This window comes from Rhipicephalus microplus, chromosome X (genome assembly GCF_043290135.1).
Source record: "Rhipicephalus microplus isolate Deutch F79 chromosome X, USDA_Rmic, whole genome shotgun sequence".
NCBI classification, from domain to species: Eukaryota; Metazoa; Arthropoda; class Arachnida; order Ixodida; family Ixodidae; genus Rhipicephalus; species Rhipicephalus microplus.
In genome coordinates this window covers 231,133,068-231,153,566 of record NC_134710.1, presented here as the reverse complement: position 1 = coordinate 231,153,566, position 20,499 = coordinate 231,133,068, and the positions used below count along the sequence as shown (strand labels likewise).

The window sequence follows — 20,499 nt, the reverse complement described above, 5'->3', positions numbered from 1 at the left end:
TGTGGGGCAGTATTAATACTGTGGTTGCGTGTGTCGAGAGGCGTTATCACCTCCTCCCTCTACCCCCTCCCCTGCTTCAATTGTTTTCTTGCTCAAGAAATAGTTAGGGGTTCCCCAGCATTTTGGAAAAGCCATGGGGTTCCCCCAAGGCCAGAAACTTTAAAGAATCCCTGCTCTAGCTCTAGCGTTTCACCTCTATCAAAATACGACAGCATCGGCCGGGATCGAATAAACAGACAAGCACCACAACTGCGGCAGATGTATGTTAAAGCCCTAAGAATAATAACAGATGTAGTTTGTTAAAGCACTAAGAATAATGTTTAAATTTTGAACAGGGCCTGTAAACAGGCTCATGACTATTTTTAAAACTCTCAAGCATGCTCGCTCATTCATACAGAAGGTTGCGACAATAACACTTTGCGAATACTACAAACTAGCGCATTGCATTACACAGACGCTCCATTTTGAAAAACAATTCCCATGCACCTCATAATACCTGTCTGGCCCTCATCACATGCTAAGCAATGTAATGAAACATTACCCGCACATAATTACTCATCGAAAGAAGGTGGGGACAGTGGTTAAACCCCTCTTCAATCTGCCTCACCCGAAGGAAACTGCCGGACTTTAAATAAAGTTTATTTGTTGATTCATTACATGGCACTAGCTTGTCGATTGTTCTCTACACTACCAAACTGTACCTTGGCTCTATGGTAATGCGGTCTTGGCTGTGCACTTGTGCACGTTGATCATTTTTTTTACCTCATCAGTGCTTTGCACCATACTTCTTAATCCCACAAGCGGCACTTGCAGGAAGCCTTGAATGGAGATTGGCTGTATGCCAATGATCTAATCATTGATGTGATGTTACATTGGGGATGGGGGCATAGTCATGAGAATGAACTAAGCCTACTCATCTGCACAATCGAGGGAGGGTGGCAAAGGCTGCTCAAGAAACCAAACCCATCCAAAATGGTCGTTTCAACCCCTCTAACTTCATTATTACACCCTTTATTTGCAAAATCCTTACGACAACATGACCCCATTGTACAAATGTGCAGCTATCTCTTCATCACAAATTTTAGACCGCAGGGTTGTTTACTGGCCCTTTAAATTTGAAAAACCATTTAGATTAATCATGAATGGCCTCACTATTTAGACTATATTGCTTCACAGATGTCCAGAATCAAGAAATTTTTCTAACTCATCAAGTATATAGCAGAGCTACAGGAAGTTCCTCACTCCTTTTGCCTCTGCGACCATGATAGATGCTATACAGGAGCAGATTGCAAGACTGCAGAGCCCCGCACAAGAGTTACATTCCTATGCAACACTACATTATACATTTTCTCTTCTCATTTTCTTTAAACATTCTGGCCACTAGTTTTGCTTCAGGCATGCATAGCGCCCTCCAAAAGAGCTCAAGCTACTTCAGCTTCCTTGCATCACCATGCACTCGGAGGTACGTACGTCCCCAAGAGAGGCCAATGAGTGCATGCAGTTGTCTGACAGTGAGAGGATGGCGAGAATCACCCCTCATGGCAGCATGGTACCTACGCTATGCCACTAACAGCAGAACTGTCACATAGTGTTTGCAATTCGTGCCACAGGGTTGTTGGTCACAGCAAACTATATATACGATGCAAGTGACTGACTTGAGCATCAAGTTTTTGAAAGAGCACACACATGTAGAACACAAGCTGCTATCTAGTATTCATGTAGGAGAAAAAGAAGCATTAGGATATTTGTCGATCAAGAGAGGAAGAGCAAAGACAAAATAGATTTTTTCGTATATCACAAACATATATTTTTCAAAATAAAAATTAGCACTGTTACTGTTACAGGGATTGTTCTCACAGTCACAGCCAATGCCTGTTGGGCCCTAATGTGGCCACTAGCACCCACTTGCTGCACAGTTTATGATGACATTACAATAACAGAGCAAGCAATCTTTGGCTGTTTCTCAGATGAAGCTGTGAAAATGTTGCTGCAGTCCAATAACACTTGACTCACATACTCAGGGGATCCTCAATTACAGGTAAGTTTAATACAACATCCTGCCTATATGAAACACCAATATAATTTGCATACAGAATACTCTGCACTTCAGTCAGTCAGTTCCAGTAAGAACCAACATGAAAGTGAGAACCTTTCCATGAAGGTGGTGACCTGAACAACTTTTAACCACTGCACTAATCTTCACGGTACTCTCTGTGAAAGAGGTAATCTAATCAGCTTTTAACTAATGCTTGTTCACTTCTCGTTAATTAAGGGGAGATGCCACTTGAAGACACCTTTTTCTTTAATATTCACCCTAGAGCAATGAAACTTCAGCTGGTTATAGAACTTTATATGTGGATTTAAAATATATCACTAGTTTTCTAACAAGTCCAATACTTAAAAAAAAAACTGTCTACCGCTCTGAAAATTTTTTCTGATTGTGGCGGAACTGAAAAGACCGTTCATCTCATCGGTGGCAGTGAGCATGCTTTTGTGCCAGAAAAAAGCAATTATAATTTTAACTTGATGTTGAAAGTCGATAAAAAAGTGACCACTAGTGTCACCTAACAGCGAATGAGGTCAATCATGACAGCCTATTGGTAGGACGGAAATTCTCGGAGGTGCATTTTGTTTGCCTAAAAACAAACACGTTTAACTTAAATTTGTATTTTATGCACTTGAGGCAGCTTTAGGTTGCGCCAGAGTCCAATCTTTGCTTTTTTTTTTTCACGCATTCAAGTAGGCGCCCAGTGGTGCTGCCGGCGGTGTGTTCGCTTGCCTGCATGCCTGCCTGCAAAGGCCGGAGAAACTGAAGCACGGCGTCCGCCGCCGCTCACGAGGACAACAAAAAGGTGTGTGCATGCCTAAAACGACCGCTGAGGTATTTGTTTTATTAATAAACAAAACTTGAAGAAGACTGCGAAAACCGAACACGATTTCAGTTTTTGACTTTCATTGGCACCGACCAATGTTGTGGGCATTCATCCCACCGATAGAAGTAGACAGAATGCGGACAGAACAATTCTGTTTTAAAATTTCTACGCACTTTCCAAAGAAACCGCTGTAAGGTTAGACACTTCACGTGGTAGACTTTTTATTGCACCACAAAACAGGATAGCAATGAAGGACAGTAGACAGTCCCCTTACTCTGCAACGTGACATAGTGAAAACCTTAAGCATATTGCCCTCCTCTTTTTATCAATAAACTTCCACAATTTTTTACAATTCATAATTCATAATGTTTCAAATAAAGTGTAGAATGCAAATAACAAAACATGTAATAGATGCGAAAAAGTTCATATTTCTCCTACCCTAGTAGAGGTTTACATAAAAAATTTTATTATATATTAAAAACTGAAATGTAAGCAAGATAATTGCATTTGTGATGCCTTGGAAAAAAATTTTGGCAAGATTTTATGCAGATCCGAGCACCAGAAGTACTCGAAAAGGGAGGGGCACATTGAAAAAATTGGCAAAATCTGTGCTTTGAGAAAAACAAATTTTAAAGTAAAAATTAAATTTTTATTTATAAAAGATATCACTAAGTGTGGTAAAATTTACACACCAAAAAAAAATTCTTCTGTAGTGGCTACTGTCACTAATATGTGTCAGCACCATAAGTTTGTCCCTCACGACTCTTTCAAGCCGACTCCTCACAGACATTTCGCACACAGGAAGAGACATGAAGAGCTTATCACACTTCTTCCGCTTCATCTGGCAAAGCCTTGTGCCGACTTAAAGCTAAGGAGAAGTTCGACAGGACTTCTAAATCTAAACTAAGTCCAGCGTCGAGGGACTCAACAGTTTCGATGCCATTTTGGCTCTTGTGGTAGCATTTGTGCCATGTACCGTCGTACATAACGGCAATGTCGTCCCCCCCTAGATCTCACATGATTGACACACAAGGCATCCATTGCCGCATCACAGACTTTTTGGCTGATGGCTGTGAATGACTTTGATGCATTTGCTTTTGCAAGCCAAGAATCACCGCAAATCAGACCAGCTGCTCGTAGCCCATTTCTACCAAGCGGGCCGCCACATCTTTTAAAGGAAAACACATTAGAAAAGCGTTGTTCAGCAGCACTGCTCGACGAGACACGGACCTAGCTAGTAAGCTTCACAGCACATATTGGCACGCAGCGACCAATGACAGTTCCCGTTCTGTACTACCCGATTTAAAAACCAGTCCTGGTGCTCAAAAAATGCGACAAAAGTGTGCTTTTTTTTATTATTTCTCATGCTGCACCAGCGCGAGAAACCGTCGTAATTTGAAGAGTGAGGCTCGGCTTTTCACCTTATGCAATCGACAATGGCAAGCGGCGATGCATCATCAATAACAAGGTGGTCGAAGACTGCACATTTTCGGCCTTTTAACAGCTACCTTGTGCTCTTTAGATGCAATCTTAAAGCATTTCCAGTAGACTCTTGACATAGTTCCTTTTTTTTCCATGACAGTAGAGGTACTAATCTTATCAAAACAGGTGAGAACAAAAGATCGGTAATTAAAAAAAAAAACTCGTGTCTTTGAACCTACATCTCCCCTTAAGAAAAAAAAAAGTAAGTATGCCAAATGTTTGACAAAAAAAATACGAATATATCCATTCCAACTGAAGTATATTTCAGAAACATCATCCCTAATAGTAATATACATGCCCTAAAATTAAGTTTTTCTAAACATAATAAGTGTAAAAAAGCCTGCAACTTTACACCGATTCTTTTTTTAATTCAGATAACCAAAACCAAAGTAAAGTAGTTAAAATAAGTTCCTGAACAATAAAGAGCAAACAAAATATATTACAAAGAGCAATCTGTATTGATCAAACAGCCCAACTTACTTGTCTCATATCTAGAGAAGAATTAAATAAAACATCCAGATCTCGAATTGGCAGTGATAAGTTCGTAGATAAAAAGTCCTTAAGCTCATCAGGGTCCTTCAGGAAGTAGTCGACCCTCATGGCTGCAAAAAAGAATGAAAAGCATAAGAGTTTGCAAACATTGAGTACACCAATAACATACAGTAGGCAGCATCTTGCATATTCAATGTGAAAACAGGAATTTTCTACCTCAAGTAAGTAATTATACTCATACTGCAAAAGTTGCATTTCAAAAATTAATAAAATATATGTTAGCTCTTAAGTCAATGGAACTATTTTAGGAAATGAAGAACCACCCCTAAACCCTATAGCAAGGCATCAAACACCCGATCCGTTGACTTGTCACTAGCGGCCCCAGCCTGCACAGGACAGTGTTCGTTCCACATTTTTAACAGTGATGCTGTTGAAGCTACCGTAATAAAGGGGAATTGGGTAAATTTTACTACTTACTACTGAATTGCTAATATTCCATCACATTATATTATTTCACTCATAGATTCTTGTTTCATTTTTCTTTTAAATTGAAAATATTCAACCTTTATTAAATAATTCTTTTCTAAAAACTATCTAGTCCTTGCCCGATCCCCCAGTGTGGGTGTGTGCCACAGATTTGAGGCTCTACTCTACACTACTAGAGAACATTTCCGGAAAGGCCAGAGCGAATGCGAGAAGACCCCTAAGTGATGATGAGCCTACGCCAATGACAGCGTTCCCGTATATCTATGAAAGATTCAAACGCTTGTCGTGTCTGGTAAGACATTCATGTTGTGTCTGTGACCGTATGAGAGGTGTGAACACTTGGTTTAGTTTGTGTTGGACATCTGTATCAAGTATGGTCTAACTCTGACCTTTCCGCAACGATAATCAAGACAGAAACAATCTGACATCTCCTAGCTAAAGCCTAGCAATCACCTTGAAGCAACCTAAAAACAACCCTTATCACCTAGCTAAGGTGTAGAAATAACCTAGAAACAACTAGATTAGTCTTTATAATCTTCTAGTTTCACTGTTTCAAGGCTTGCATGGCTTAGTGCTTAATGCAAGGTTTGCCTTTTTTTTCCCCCAAGACTTTGTGGCTGTTTGTGACATGGGTAAATGGTGCTCGCATTATTTTGTCATCTATCGTCATTAATAATGCTTTGTTCGGGTAAGCTACTCAGATGTGATTGATTTTGAGCATTTTTTTCGTGAGGTACCCCATTAAGTCACCTTGAGTTTAAACATAACGGTAAAGTAAAAACTATATACTTCAGTCAATATTTTCGTCATTGCGGAGATTGGTATTGACATGTTTCCCTAACCCTGATGCCTTTCAGAAATTACCCATATATGACATATTAGTAATATTGCCATATATGACATACGGTAAATTTAGCTGACATTTTGTTCAACTTTCCCTTCCCCTCCCCTGTTCCTTCTTTGCTTCCAACTTTTTACTGCCCCGGCTTTTTGCAGGGACAGTAAAAAGGCTAAACTAAATTTCATGACTGCGACCCGGTAGCTGAGAAGAGTTTGAGACCCCTGCCCTATAGAGTCAGTACCTTTAACCCCCATTTAACTTTCATTATTGGCTGCACTCAGACATAAATGCTTGTCTCCACACTTCGTTGGAATCAAGACATCTCTCAAGTTTACTAGGCAGTTAGTGGCTCACAACTAGTAGCTTTGCTTATTAAAGAATGAAGAACTACATGAATGAAACACTGTTAGTGTCTTCATAATTTAAGCCAACTTAATAGAAACCCTGTATGAAGAAAACCTGCAGCTAATCCCACTATTAGGACAGTGGGTCAAATTGCAAACGTTTTAGAGATGGCTTCTTTATCCTATTCTCCATTTTCAGTGATTCTTGATTAGTAAAGGCATTTCCAATCTAAAACCAGCGACACAACATGTGGTGGGGGCTATTATTTTGGTATGATTGAGTGCATTCCTGACCAGTTAGACAATTCAACTGTCATAACCTTACGATTCAGCTTACACAGCCATTTGTTACAAATGTGCCAGTAACTGGCTTTATGCTATAAAGAATTTAGCCTTAAAAAAGCAAATGGTACTGAAATATCCTCACAGCAATGTACCTTCGAGTGGCACACAAAAGACACCTTCAACAGGAAAACAGCACTAGTTATCAAAAATGGTAGTAATGGCAGTGTACTTACACTAGGACAGAACATGCACGGATGAACACAGCACTGGATAGCAACTGTGCCTAGCAGTTGAGCAAAGAGCTTGTCTTTATACATTACGTTCTTGTCTTGAAGTGCACTGCCATTGTGCATCATGATTAAGGTAAGGATATGCACTACAACTTCAAATTTAAACTTTCATTCTGGCATTATTCCATGTGCTTCCAACAACATATGCGCGGCAAGCAAGCTGGTGAATTTCTTTTCAAGACTGATGACTGTAACATTCATGTTCATATAATAAGAGCAAACAATTCTGTCTAGCATCTATCCATATACCTTTGCTACTCTACAAGCAAGCACTCAAACAACAGAAGCAAAACAGCTTGGTTACATGTTAATGTCCAAATACTCAACATAAATTATTTAAATTTGCCAGAGACAATCTGCTAATGCTACCAATAGGTATTGACCAACAACTGCAGCAGTGCTCAACAACAAAAAAAGTTCAATATTCTTTGGCTTCATAATGATGACAAAAAATGATGCCCTTAATTCCCCCCCCCACCCCCGTTTTTTTTGTTCAATTCATCTGTATGGTTATATGGCTGACATTTCGCTATTACATGTGGGACCCATTCTGGAATAAGCGTCTGCTGTACGAGACCCTCACACATTAGCAAATATTAAAAAACTGGAATGCATACAAAGAAAATCCGTAAGGTTTATTTACAACTCTTACAGTAGAAGCACATCCCCTTCAGCCCTCCTGGAAAAATCTAACTTGGAACCCTTAGAACGCAGACATGCCTGTGAAAGATTAGCTATTTTATCAGATCTATCACAACCACATAAAAATTGATCGAGGCAAATATATTGAACTGTCAAAATCACAAATAACATAATCGTACCATAGCAAGAAAGTTCAAGAATTTTCATGTAAAACCACTACTTTCCAAAAACCATTCCTTCCTTGAACAGTACGTAGTTGGAACATGCTGCTCGATGAAGCTGCATCATCCACAACTGCTTCTTCATTCTTGAATATGATAGTAAATCTGGCAGCAATCATTTGATTGGTTTGTTGTCGTTTTTAGTATTATTATCATTGGCTCTGCATCAAACTTTTTCTGTGTGTCTGAGTTGTATTGCTTTGCTGTGTTAAGTGCTAGCTCGTTTGTGTGTTACTCTGTGCGCATACTTTATTTTTATTTTTGCTCATTGTGCCGATATATCAGTTGTTCATGCCCTTTCTTTAGGTAAAACTCGCTCATTCTGTGCAAGAGGAAAAAAAAGTGTTACATTAACTCATGTTTTCAATGTTTCTAAATTACACCTCTTCTAGACTTTTCCCCTCGATGCATTGTTTTTGTTATAAGTTCTTTCTGTTATTTTCTTGCATTGGAGAATGTAATATCAAATGCATATATATTTAACCCACTTCTGCCTATGACTTCGTATAGAAGTTGGCAGTATTGACTAAATAAATAAATAAATAACCATGATGATTGCTCTTGCCACAACAAAGCAGTACCTACTATCATAACAGACATGTCTGTGGTACATCGCAGCATGATGTCACCGGCACACATGCAAGGCAGCGGTTGGCAAAATACCCCCGCTAGTGGTTCAGCGTGGACAGTTGCACAGTGGTTGGGGCAAGTTTTTTTTTTTTTTTTTTTTTTTTTTAAGCATAAACTTCATCTTACTGCAGAGAGATTAGCTGTGGCATGTGTCAGAGAACATGTGTGTGGTAAACTGAGCGACGAAAAACTTGCCAGATTGACTGCCTGTTTATCTTCGAGAAGTGAACACACGTGAGAGCCTGTGTGAGGGCCAGCGGCGGCGTCTTCGAAAATGTGCAGTGTTTGTTGTGGCCTGTAGTGTTTGTTGAAAGACATCGAGAATGTTGGTTCACCTTTACAGACGATGAAACTAAAAGTATTGTGTATGGTATGTGCTGTGTAAATAATGATGCGTATCTTGTTTGCGAAAACACTGGCACTGATTGTGCGTCGGTGGCAGTGACCAGTTGTTGACAGAGCCTCATGATCCGGGTTGAAAGATACGACTACACATGAGCTATCAGAATGTTTTAGCATTGCCGAAGCTTTAACACAGTGAATATGCAAACCCAATAAACGTATAACTCATGTTATCAGAGACCTAATATGTCTTAATCAAAACAGGAGAGATTCTTGTTTGCCATATACTTAGTACCTTTACAGCTCGAATTTTACTGAGTGACAATGCTCATAACAAGCCTGGGTATCAGGTCTAAAGGTGTGAAATAAGTATACAAACAAGCTGTAAGCATAAGATGCAGCAAGGTAACTGTGCAAAAAATAATGTATATGATTAAAATATCGGGTTTAAAATCGAATAAATTTTCAGTGGCTTATGAAGAAAGTCGTGGGACGTCAGTGGGTTATGAAGAACCACAATCTAACGCATGGCAAAAAGTGTTTTCTTGTTTTTTTTTCTCATTTATCTGCGATCAGAATTTTGCGCAGCAAGAATCTTATCCATGACCTCGCGCAGAGCAGCTTGAAATCATCCTGTCGCCAATGCTGTGCCTTGTTAAAACTGCAGTGCACATGTTCCTACAGAAATTGAGTATGTTCACATCCAAGCCATGCAAATATTTCTCAAAGCACCACTCACTGTAAACATGCCAAACGTTCGCTTTCAAAGAAAATAAGATTCTTTAGGGCTGCTATCTATCTCAAGCAAGTGCCACATGTTACCCTAATAGAGTCATGCATTATAGACAGTGACCCTTCCTTTTAAAAGCTGTGACTTTAAAAAATAGCAATTCACAAAAACTTCAAAGAAATGCAGCACTTCTATTCAGAAAGATCCCCTTATCAAAACTCTCTTGCTAACTAGAATCTGCTCCGAGAGTGGGTATTATGGGCGGGGTGCTCGTAGTCACACTGTCTGAAAACAGGGAGAGGTCTATTCCACATTCCCCACTTAGAGGCAATTCTAGATCGTTTTCTGGTGAATGCGAACTATAAAAAAAAATAACTGATGCAGTTTGCCGCTGCACATGCACTGAAAAGCTACTGCTGAGTTATGAAAGGTGACATAATAAAGGGCTGGAGATTAATACTGAGGATATGAAGTTCGCTATTCAACAATAGAATTTCAAGACACCAGCACTTCTACACTGCAACCTTATATAAAAAAAAGTCCCTAGACACAAAGACTGAACATGCAGCCTCGTGCCCAGCAGTGGAATATAACAGCTGCTTAGCCCCGAGGCAGAAGTAGAGAAAATATAACTTGAAGTGAGAAAGTAGGCTAGGGTAGTAATCACTAGTACAGGTATTTAAATTAAGTTTGTTTACAATAAGTTAACTATCAGGCAGAATAATCACGAAAAGAAGCAAATAGCCATGTCACTGTGTTATCAAACAGTGCATTGATATAAAATATTGCTGGTTATTTCTGTCTTAAAATAAGCCATTTAATTAATAGAGCTCATGAAGCCATTCACTTAACCACTACATGAAGCATGCATGCTCGTGGTCACTGGCAGAGACACGCTGTTACAGAAGCCAAATTTGTTGACCATACCCAATGAAGGCTACCTTTTTCACTAGTACTGTGAGAGAGATGAATAAGAACATAGTTACTTTAAGTCCACAACTTTCTAAGACTTGAAAGTTTTCAGATATACTGCTAAACCTCTATATAACAAACTTTATTATAATGAGATTCTCAATACAATGAAGCATTTCACATTTCACAACTTAATGCCCATGAAACACCATGTATTTCGAACCTTAATGTAACAAAACTTCAAGGCTGCCTCAGGATAAGACTGAGACAATATATTACAACTCATACTGGGTCTACTCTTCATATAGTTCACTTGCAGGTGTCCGCCGTCGTGGTGCTGCTGTTACAGTGCTTGGCCGCTGAACTGAAGGTCACGAGTTTGAACCCGACAGGGGTGGTCGCATTTTAGTGAGGCGAAATACTAGAGGCCAATGTTTTGTGCGCTGTCAGTGTACATTAACGAACACTGGATGATCTAAATTTCGGGAGCCCTCCACTACGGCATCCCTCATAACCATATCGTGGTTTGAGACATTAAACCCTAACAATTATTATTATGAGTTGCAGGCAGTTTGTCTAAGCATTTCTCTAATATTACCACACCGGATTGTACTTGAATTTTTTACGGGTTCATGCATGACATTCAACCGCTGTACAGCCGACTTCATTCATTGATATGTGGGGTTTAACTTCCCAAAACCACCATATGATTATGAGAGACGCCGTAGTGGATGGCTCCGGAAATTTCGACCACCTGGGGCTCTTTAACGTGCACCCAAATCTGAGTACACGGGCCTACAACATCCCGCCTCCATTGGACATGCAGCCGCCGCAGCCGGGATTCGAACCTGCAACCTGCGGGTCAACAGCCGAGTACCTTAGCCACTAGACCACCACGGCAGGGCTGTACAGGCGACTTCTTCACCTATGCAGGATCAAGCCGTAGTCACAAGATGTCATGCACAAGAAAAGAGAGCTTTTTCACGTTGAGTTTTTCATATGTGGTGCCATATTATTGAAACACTCCTTAGAATTTCCTATGCGAAAAATAGAAGTCGTTGGCAACTATACTTTGCTGAAAAGGTCAAACTGCAGTTTAACAAAGTTTTGATATAACGAAGTAAACTGCAGATTTTAGTCACTTAGTTACACTATGGTTTAAACTGTACCACACTTTACTACTTTTATCAACAAAGAAGAACACACAAAGCATTTCTAACATTAAAAAAAGCCTTAAATGGTTTTTACCTGAAATAGTAGCCACAAAAAAAAACAGAATAGTTTTTACCTGGTGCCTGTGAAAAACAATCATGTAGGGCTATGGGATCCTCTACAATGGTCTTGAAGATTGAAGGAATAAGATCTAAGTCGCCAAGCGTAAATCCAGGTAAAAAAAAGTTGTGGTGCTTCGAAACATTCTTTAGTCGTTCCAGAAATGGAGTAACTCTGAAAGATAATGGACATCTATTGAACATGAGTTCTTTCAATAAAGTCACCAAGCAACTGTCAATTGTGGAGATTGCTTCTATGGAGCTAAGATGTAAAAGAGACATATGTGCAATCAAGATGAACACTGCTATCCACTCAACACAAAAGCATGAAAAATTTATCTGAGAAGGTCCCACCTAAATGCCAGATGCAAAAGAACAAAATTGTATCTCAATAATCAATGAACCAAGTTTAAAGAGATTTATTTAATTAAATAAAGGTTAGAATCTAGTTATTGTAAGACGGAAATTTTTATACAGGCCATCCAAGGGCAATATCTCTCTCTAACAAACAATGCAGAGTAAGACCAGTCAATTTTTGTTTGCCTTAATGCTGTTAGCCATAAAAACACAATACATTGCTTCTCAATTTGTTGAAAACATGTAGTTGCAGTTCGGTTTAAAAAGCAAATTATTGTGTGAAGCATTGCTAATGACTGCAACTACACAAAGTTAAAGATGTACTTTTATTGGCTTTGTATGTTACAGCAAAGAATTCCTTATCGATTAAATCAACAAGCATAGTCTTACACACGAACCAGTAAACATCAAAAAATCTCACTTCATGATCAAGAACATGCTATGCTACAAAGCTGACACACCTAACAGCACAGCAGAAGTCAGAAAATGTATTACATCACATCTCAGATCCACACGTGTCTAATATTACGACATAACCTCTGACATATCAGGTTTCGATATGTAGCACTCATGAAACCACCAGCCATTTTTGCTTTCCTAGCCTTTGCCCGATTTGTAGACCGTCTGAAAGAGCACACGAGCAACCTATGTGCTTTAGTCACACTGGCAGCTCATGCAGCCACTACAATTGGCTTAACAAGAGGACTCGCAAAATTGTGTGTGTAAAAACATCGCTATTCTTAGTCCACTTTCTCAAGCTTTCTCACACACTCACTGCATACAGTATGCAGGGCACAACAGGATCTTATCACCACTTTGTACTATCAGTAGAAAACCATGACAATCGCAAAACTTCACCTATAGTGTCCCTATAAATACCAGAGCAAAATTATTCCTTGGCAAATAGTACACATTCAAATGCCAGTGTGCGATTATTTAACCCTTTGGGACACTATGTACACAATTGTGTACACCATTAGTTTGTACTACTTGCATCAAGTAGAGGTTAAGAAATTGATTGATTGATTGATTTGTGGGGTTTAACGTCCCAAAACCACCATATGATTATGAGAGACGCCGTAGTGGAGGGCTCCGGAAATTTCGACCACCTGGGGTTTTTTAACGTGCACCCAAATCTGAGCACACGGGCCTAAACATTGAGGTTAAGAAAGAGGAAGATATATCACACTTTGGATGAATTTAACTTCTTGCATAATGAATTTGTCTTTATTTAACTTCATTTTACAGTGTACTAATACACATGATCAATTTCTGAGGGCCCTACTACGTTTGACGAGTCATGCAAAGTGCTGTTTTTTGCAAGCAATGTGAAAAGGAGAACAACTCTTTGCTCAAGATTAACATAACCAAAAATGAATTCGCTCTATATTCTTAACCTGACATTTGATTCTGGTCATGCCAAAAGTAAGCATCAATGACTTCAGGATAAAGAGATTTAATTATAATTATGATGAGTAACTATAACACATAAACACAATATCTCATTATTATTATTGCAATAATATATTGAGTGCGTTGAAGAAGGAATTGACACATTTACAGGCAGTTTTTCATAGGTGGCTTCTGTAAGGGTTAAGGGGAGATGCTACTCGAAAAATGCAAGATTTTGTTTTCTCAAATTAGATATTTTTGCATTTAATTTCTTTCACAAGTTTAGTATCTCTACTTTCATGACAAAAAAAATCAAGAATGTAGCTAAACTCAAAGTAGGCTGAAATCACCTGTAAAGAGCACAAGGTGGCCGTAAGAAATTGAGATGAGCTCATCGTGCAGAGCCCCCTAAAAATTGTCGCCTAGCTGCTTAACACTGCATTTCGCATTAGTTCACCAAAGCCACATTCTCAAGATAACCATGATTCTCAAGCTCTCATAATGAAAGAATAATTTTAAAACTTGTATCTTTTCCTCATATATGAGCTTTCATTTCTATCTTTAAAATACATTTTTAAATGCAAAAAATTTCTTAGCCGCACAAGGTTGCAAATCCGACGTCGACGGCACCGTCCACACCCCCACTGCGCATACTCGGATCTCGTGCCACATGCTCGCGTCTCGTGCCGACTCTCGCTCCTCTCCCCCTCTCTCGCCTCACAAGGCCGACGCAGGCAGCGTCTGCTAGTAAAAAACCGACTGTTCGCACTGCACGACTGTTCAATGGCCACTCCCATATATGTAGGCACTGAATCGTGCGTTTGGAATTCAGTCAAGCACGTCTTTACTTGGCTTTCGCTTGACTTCACGCTTTGCTTACTCAAACAGATGTGATGAAAGCAAAGTACCTTCAACCAGTAGTGGGGCACAGCCGCACATCAGCGTCCCACCACACTTTGAAGGCTATGCTTCTCCTTCATTCAATAAGTAAGAATAATGAAGACAAAATAACAATCAAGCATTCCCAAACCATACGAAATTGTGCAACATTCATGCGATACCTCCACCACTCTGTGACGCATTTGCTCGAGTTCCCCCCGTGGAACGATGCGGGCTGCTTTTTTTTTCTCTAGATGCAATTTTGGGCAAATTCTTGAGCTTGAACATGTTTTTGGTACTTCTGATGGCCATATCAAGATTAAATTTTCACGAGATATTCTTTAACATGCAAAGAATGCAATTATCACCTTTAAAACACATCATCAATTAAATAATTATGAACTTAAAGTAAGCGATTAGTCTGGGTTGAGCATTTAACATTTCTCACATTACATTTTTTTATTTTTAAATGTTTTATACACAGTTTTCTGATAGTTATTTGCATTCTACAGTTAATGTGGTAATGTGGAGCATAATGAACAATTAATGACTCAAAAATATGAAAGCTTAGCAGCATAAAAAGTTTGTGGCAGGAAAAAGTCTGTTCAAAAAGGGCTCTATTTTACATAATGTCATGGCACAAAACAAAAACCATGCAATTCACTATAATTGCCTTGCGCTACAGATTGAAGAAACTTTTTTTTTTTAATCACATTTTCTTTTAAAAAATCAAATAACCAAGCCTGTCATATGATGGCCTCTTGCTTTTAAGTTTGTGTTTATGAACTTATGTGTGAATGTCTATTGTACTTGTGAATGCATTTGTAAATGTGTATTGGCTTTGGTGATAATACATTATATTAGAGTTCAGAACTCTGAACTGAAAGTGAAGGGCCAACGTTTCTTAGTGCCATTTTATACTTGTGACCACTCAGGGGATGCTGAAAGCCGCCATTATACGATTCTGATTAGAGAACCTCTCACACGACCATTTCACATCTTTCACATTTAGGAATACTTACGTGCTGTTAGGAAATGTCGCAAAGCCATTGCTATCCCTCACACCATTGTCACAGAAAGCCTGCATCACAGCAATGACTCCAGCTGATGGTAGCGGAAAGGCAGGGAAAGAGGCTAAAAAAAAAAGTTTACACCTCATGTAAACATTAAAAGCTCAAGAGGCAGTATTCTTCAATAAACCATGCATATACTGGGAGTGTAAGTATGCCATTCATTTGAGTAATGAGATAAATGTTTCTACCTGCTCCATAAGTGGTATCAGAAACGTACTTACTTCAAGGAAGACGTGGTTTAAAGTAAGTGTGCCATTGCTTTGAACTACTATTCTCAGAATAATATAAAAAAGAGGCATTAAGCAAATGTAAAGAAATAACTGCACAGTCACTGGAGGCTATATTAAAAGGACACTAACGCGAACCAAGAAATCTAATGCCCATGTTTCACCATCATAAGTTCACTATTAGAAAAGAAAATCAAGGTTGAAGTTTCATTTTTGAATTTCGCACCAACATCTCTGCATGTGACGTCAAAATGTATTTCAAAATGTATTTTTCGTATTTTCATGACAGTGGCTTGATAAAATTTTCTGAAGCTTCGTACAATAGGTCTTATCTCCACAGATGACAATGTACTTCATTTTTACCGATTAGAAACAACAAAGGGCCTAATAGATGCCGTCCAAACTATGATGTCACGGTGTTTAGTGCGGAAATCTCATGGTGCCGTCTACACCTACATGTTTTTGGGCACCTTTTTTACACCTGTTTTCGGGCATTTGCTCGCTTTCTAAGCGTCGTCTCGCAGCAAGAGTGGCATTTTTAGGATGTATCGAGTTTCGTACACAGCATCTGTGCTACATCAGAGTGGATGAGCCCCCTCCAAGCAAAACTTTTTTAAGGAATCTGCATTGATCCAATACAAAATATACAGGGTGTCTTTTTAGACAGTATAAATTTTTTATGAATATTCTAAGACAATCAGGATCTTGTAGTTTTCTCATACAAACTCTATGTAGAGGCCGAAATACATTGCTAAGTTAAAATTACATTAAACAAACCAACAAAAATCATTATTTACTTTTAAAATTATTGTTAATTTAAACAGTTAATAATGGGAAAATAATGGGAAGTTATGAGGGGTGACAATTATGACATACACATATTTCAGGAACCACAAAATTCACATGTAATTTAAGATATTCATCCTTAGATTTCAATGGCAACCTCGAAACTGACTGCACTCGGCACTCAGGAAACACGACCACTATGTTACGTCAGAAAAGAATGTTTCTCGACAAGAAAGTGACGAAATTTGAAACAAAGCATGCTCCTGCAGAATCTGGTTGGAAAAATTGGAAAGCATTCCGATATATACTAGAGACAGCTTATTGACTGTGTGCAATGTTTGGTGCCCATCTGTTTCTTTCTCAAACCATGAACAGGCAGAAAAACTCTGTCACCTGACTGCAATAAGCGCCGCAAAGATGGCGCCGAGTTTCTTGTGTTGCAGAGAAAGAAAATGTTGATTTAGCAGTTTTCTTCAGCATTGTTCGAAAGAAACAGATAAGCACCACATGCTGCACGGTAGCGAAAGTGAAATGACTAGCTGCTTTTCAAGAAAAGATAAGGCCGCAACACACCTTCACTGAAATTTCATCACCTCTATGCCACGGGACATTGTTGTCTGACGTAATAGAGTGGCCACGCTTCCCAAGCCGAGCGTGGTCAGTTTTAATACCGCTACTGATGTTCAAGGATGAGTATCTCAAGTTACGCGCAAATTTTACAATTTCTAAATGATGGGTATGCCATAAATTGTCACCCGCTACAACTTTTCAATACAAACTGCCCTCATGCCAATAACTTAAAAAGTTGAAAAATTTTCGTTAATTCATCATTTCAATGTCATTTTAGCTGTAGCAATGTATTTCCACCTCAACATTGAGAGTTGTTGCACAAAAATGATGGTGCCTTACTGTCAAAGAATTTTTTTTTTAATTTGTGTTGTCTAAGAAAAATAAAAACTATATGGGTCTCATAACAGGATGTATAGGTCTCATAGAAGGACATGTTGGTTCAATAAATGTTTTGTAAATGTATATAACAGCCTTCTATCAGAACAATGAAATGTTCTACCGGACCAATAAAATTGTCTATCTCACCAACAAAAAGTGTAATATATGACAAAACACTTTGCGAGTCCCACTAGATGCTGTACATGTAGTTTTATTAAACTTTGTTCTGTTCAACAAGTGTGATTGTATTTGCTCTTGTAAAATTGCATCAAGTGGTACAACACTTATCCCATTATGATATTAGTTTGGCTTATAATAATCGCCCCTTCAGTGGTACACATGTATCACACTTATTGTATCTTCTACTATATCTGCACACATGCATAAATAGCATGTTCACATTAAGCTACAAAAAAAAGGCTAGGCATTACAGGCGGCTTTATGAAACAAGTGAAGCTCTTCAGGATGACTGTTGAAGTTACAAACCAATTCTGAAATAATATGATGACTGTATGTTACTGTTGATTTCCAGAGTTTTACATGTCAAAACTGCAAAAAATCATGAGGTATGCTGTCTTTTACAAGGCACACTTGTTTTAAAACGAGTCCTAGTCACATTTATCAGTGATCTGCAAGTCTCATGTGTTTGAATAATTTGTTTTTTTTATGCCCATACACTGGCAATTTTAGCTATAATTCTCAATTTATTTGCAATGAGTCTACTTTGTCTTTTGCATTACAGTGTAATAAATACTTCAATGTATGTTTCTAGCACAGATTATGCCAGCAAGTGGGCAAGCTAGTGAAATGACTACACCCTTATTCTTTACTATATTTTTGTGTTTTCAATGTTCACTTGACTTTAATTATTTCAAATATATTTTTGCATTATAGCCTGTGCTCGGCTGCTTAGTGTAGGGCTCTAAACTCTGTACACAGTTGCTTAAACTACACCTATACATGTGTTTTAATTGATACACAGACCCATACAGGCTCTTTGTGTATTAGATTCGTTCATAGTCCTACTCGCCATGTGCACTTTTTCTACTTTTTTTAGTGTTTGTGCTCTTTTGATTGCAATCATAAACCAAAACAAACTTGCCCAAGCTACACTTTCATCAGTGAAGCCTGGCAGCTATAGTAGTGCATAATGAAGTGCATTTGATCCCATTGTCTATTAAACCAGTACAGAATATCAAATGTATTGAATGGCAGAAATACTGGTGTATCGGGTCTATTGCTTCATAATCCAATAGGATGAAATCAAAAATTTTCTCCTCGGGGCCTTTCACAAGCAACGCGAAAAAAGCAACTTCATTCGCAATACCAGCAGTACTAAACTCTGACAAGCGAGAAATGATACTCACAGGACCCCACTGGATAGGCTGGCTGTTTTTTTCGTATGCCAATCAAAATGAAGAACAGGACTAGTGGTATGACTAGCTCGAACAGCAGCACCAACTGCACAGCAACATACATCACAAGGAGTAAAAATGACGCCAAATATTAAGTTTCGTTTATTATATTCGTTATTAAGTATTTTATGAACGCATGCACTGCTGTCAGCACACTAAACGACGCGATAACACAATGAGACTGTACATATCGATTCGCTAATCAGGAGAGCGTAAAATAAATGCTAGAGAGAGCTCGGAATCACACAACGCGCACTAAATCATTTCAGAATAATTGCACGTGCGAATTAAAGCTGCTAACGTTGAATTAAACACTGTATCATAATGCTGTTACGCAGATAAGCATACCGCACCGCATCAACCCATAACATACACAAATTCCTGAAACGTCGTCTGAAAACCGAAACCGGAAGCAGTCACGCCTAACATTTCTCCCATTAGGGATAAAACTATGCGCATACAATATCACCGGGCCCCAAACGAAATTGCAGATCGGAGATTGGCGTCCAGCGGTATTTGAAAGCAGCTGCCCACGCAAGAGCTGGAAGTGCACCCACGCATCCATATCAACATGTTAAGCTGGTCGTTAGAGCCTCATTCGCAACCATTTATAAACCACTGAAAAATAAACATCTCTGCCATCTGCGATTTAGACAATAGGCGCATCTAACTACAGAGTTCACGTCTGCCAAAGTTGCTAAACCAACCACATTAGATTACATTGACGCGGCACCCAGACAGAGTGACAGGGTACACGAGCCCACAGTTTTTCGTGGAAGCACGGTCAAGAGCATTGAACGTAAGCGCGAGAAAATGACAGTTTACGCTTTCCTCTCGAATTTTCCATACAGCGCGCTTCCGAAGAGCAAGCCTCGCGATAGGAAGACAACGAGCATCTGCAGCGACAGCGTTTCCCTCTGCTTCCCCCATCTCTACACCACCTAAGCAAGCGCACAAACATTCATGCAATCGCAAAAGCGCGTCCACTTACTGGCTTTCTTTTCTTCAGCGTGTAGTTTTTCCATAACAGTAGACGCAATTGTAGACAAAAACCCATGCTGGCGACGCATTGGAGAGCGCAGTTTAGTCAATTGGCTTTTTTACCGAAGTGCGAGAGAGAAATCAGCTGGGTCTTAGTCAAAGAAACATTGCCCCCGACGGTGCTGAGCAGCGATGTGAGAGGCTGTTTCGATCTGGGCTTTTCAGCCCTTGGCTGTCCCAAGGATGCCCTAGCCACACACAAGGCCCCGAAAGGCTAACCTAATTGATTCCAACACGCCCATACGACAACGCGTTAACTTCACCCACTGCTGCTAGCTGTAACGAAGCGGACCAAAGCGTCAAGGCGAACACACATGTGTAACACCGCATGAGGGCGCGGGGGTAGCAACAAGGCTTCTCAAACACTAAAAAAAAAAAACAATTGCAAATTTGTGTCAGTACATAAAAGCGATACACCAATGACAAGTAAGAAATATTCTTATAGTAATAAATACAGGACATCATAGAGGAAACCTTCTTGAATATATTTTTTGACAAAGAATGCGCGAAGAGACCACCTTTGCGACGCACTTCCACGAA

At 39.2% G+C, this 20,499-nt stretch overlaps 1 protein-coding gene across 2 annotated transcripts in view; it reads right to left on the bottom strand.

Moving 5' to 3' along the window:
- Positions 1-20,113, bottom strand: part of LOC119187840 (ATP-binding cassette sub-family A member 2) — a 255,259-nt gene extending 235,146 nt beyond the window's left edge. Inside the window, exons 1-5 of one of the 2 annotated variants that reach the window (XM_037435928.2) lie at positions 19,910-20,113; positions 18,871-18,964; positions 15,492-15,603; positions 11,859-12,016; positions 4,836-4,957 (exon numbers count right to left, since the gene is read on the bottom strand). In XM_037435928.2, the coding sequence (XP_037291825.2) occupies positions 4,836-4,957; positions 11,859-12,016; positions 15,492-15,603; positions 18,871-18,964; positions 19,910-19,975 (552 nt within the window). In that variant the 5' untranslated portion in view covers positions 19,976-20,113. Of the gene's footprint in view, positions 1-4,835; positions 4,958-11,858; positions 12,017-15,491; positions 15,604-17,128; positions 17,163-18,870; positions 18,965-19,909 lie in introns of those variants that run through there. The other variant, XM_075878770.1, reaches the window with a different exon arrangement.
- Positions 20,114-20,499: the final 386 nt, after the last annotated feature.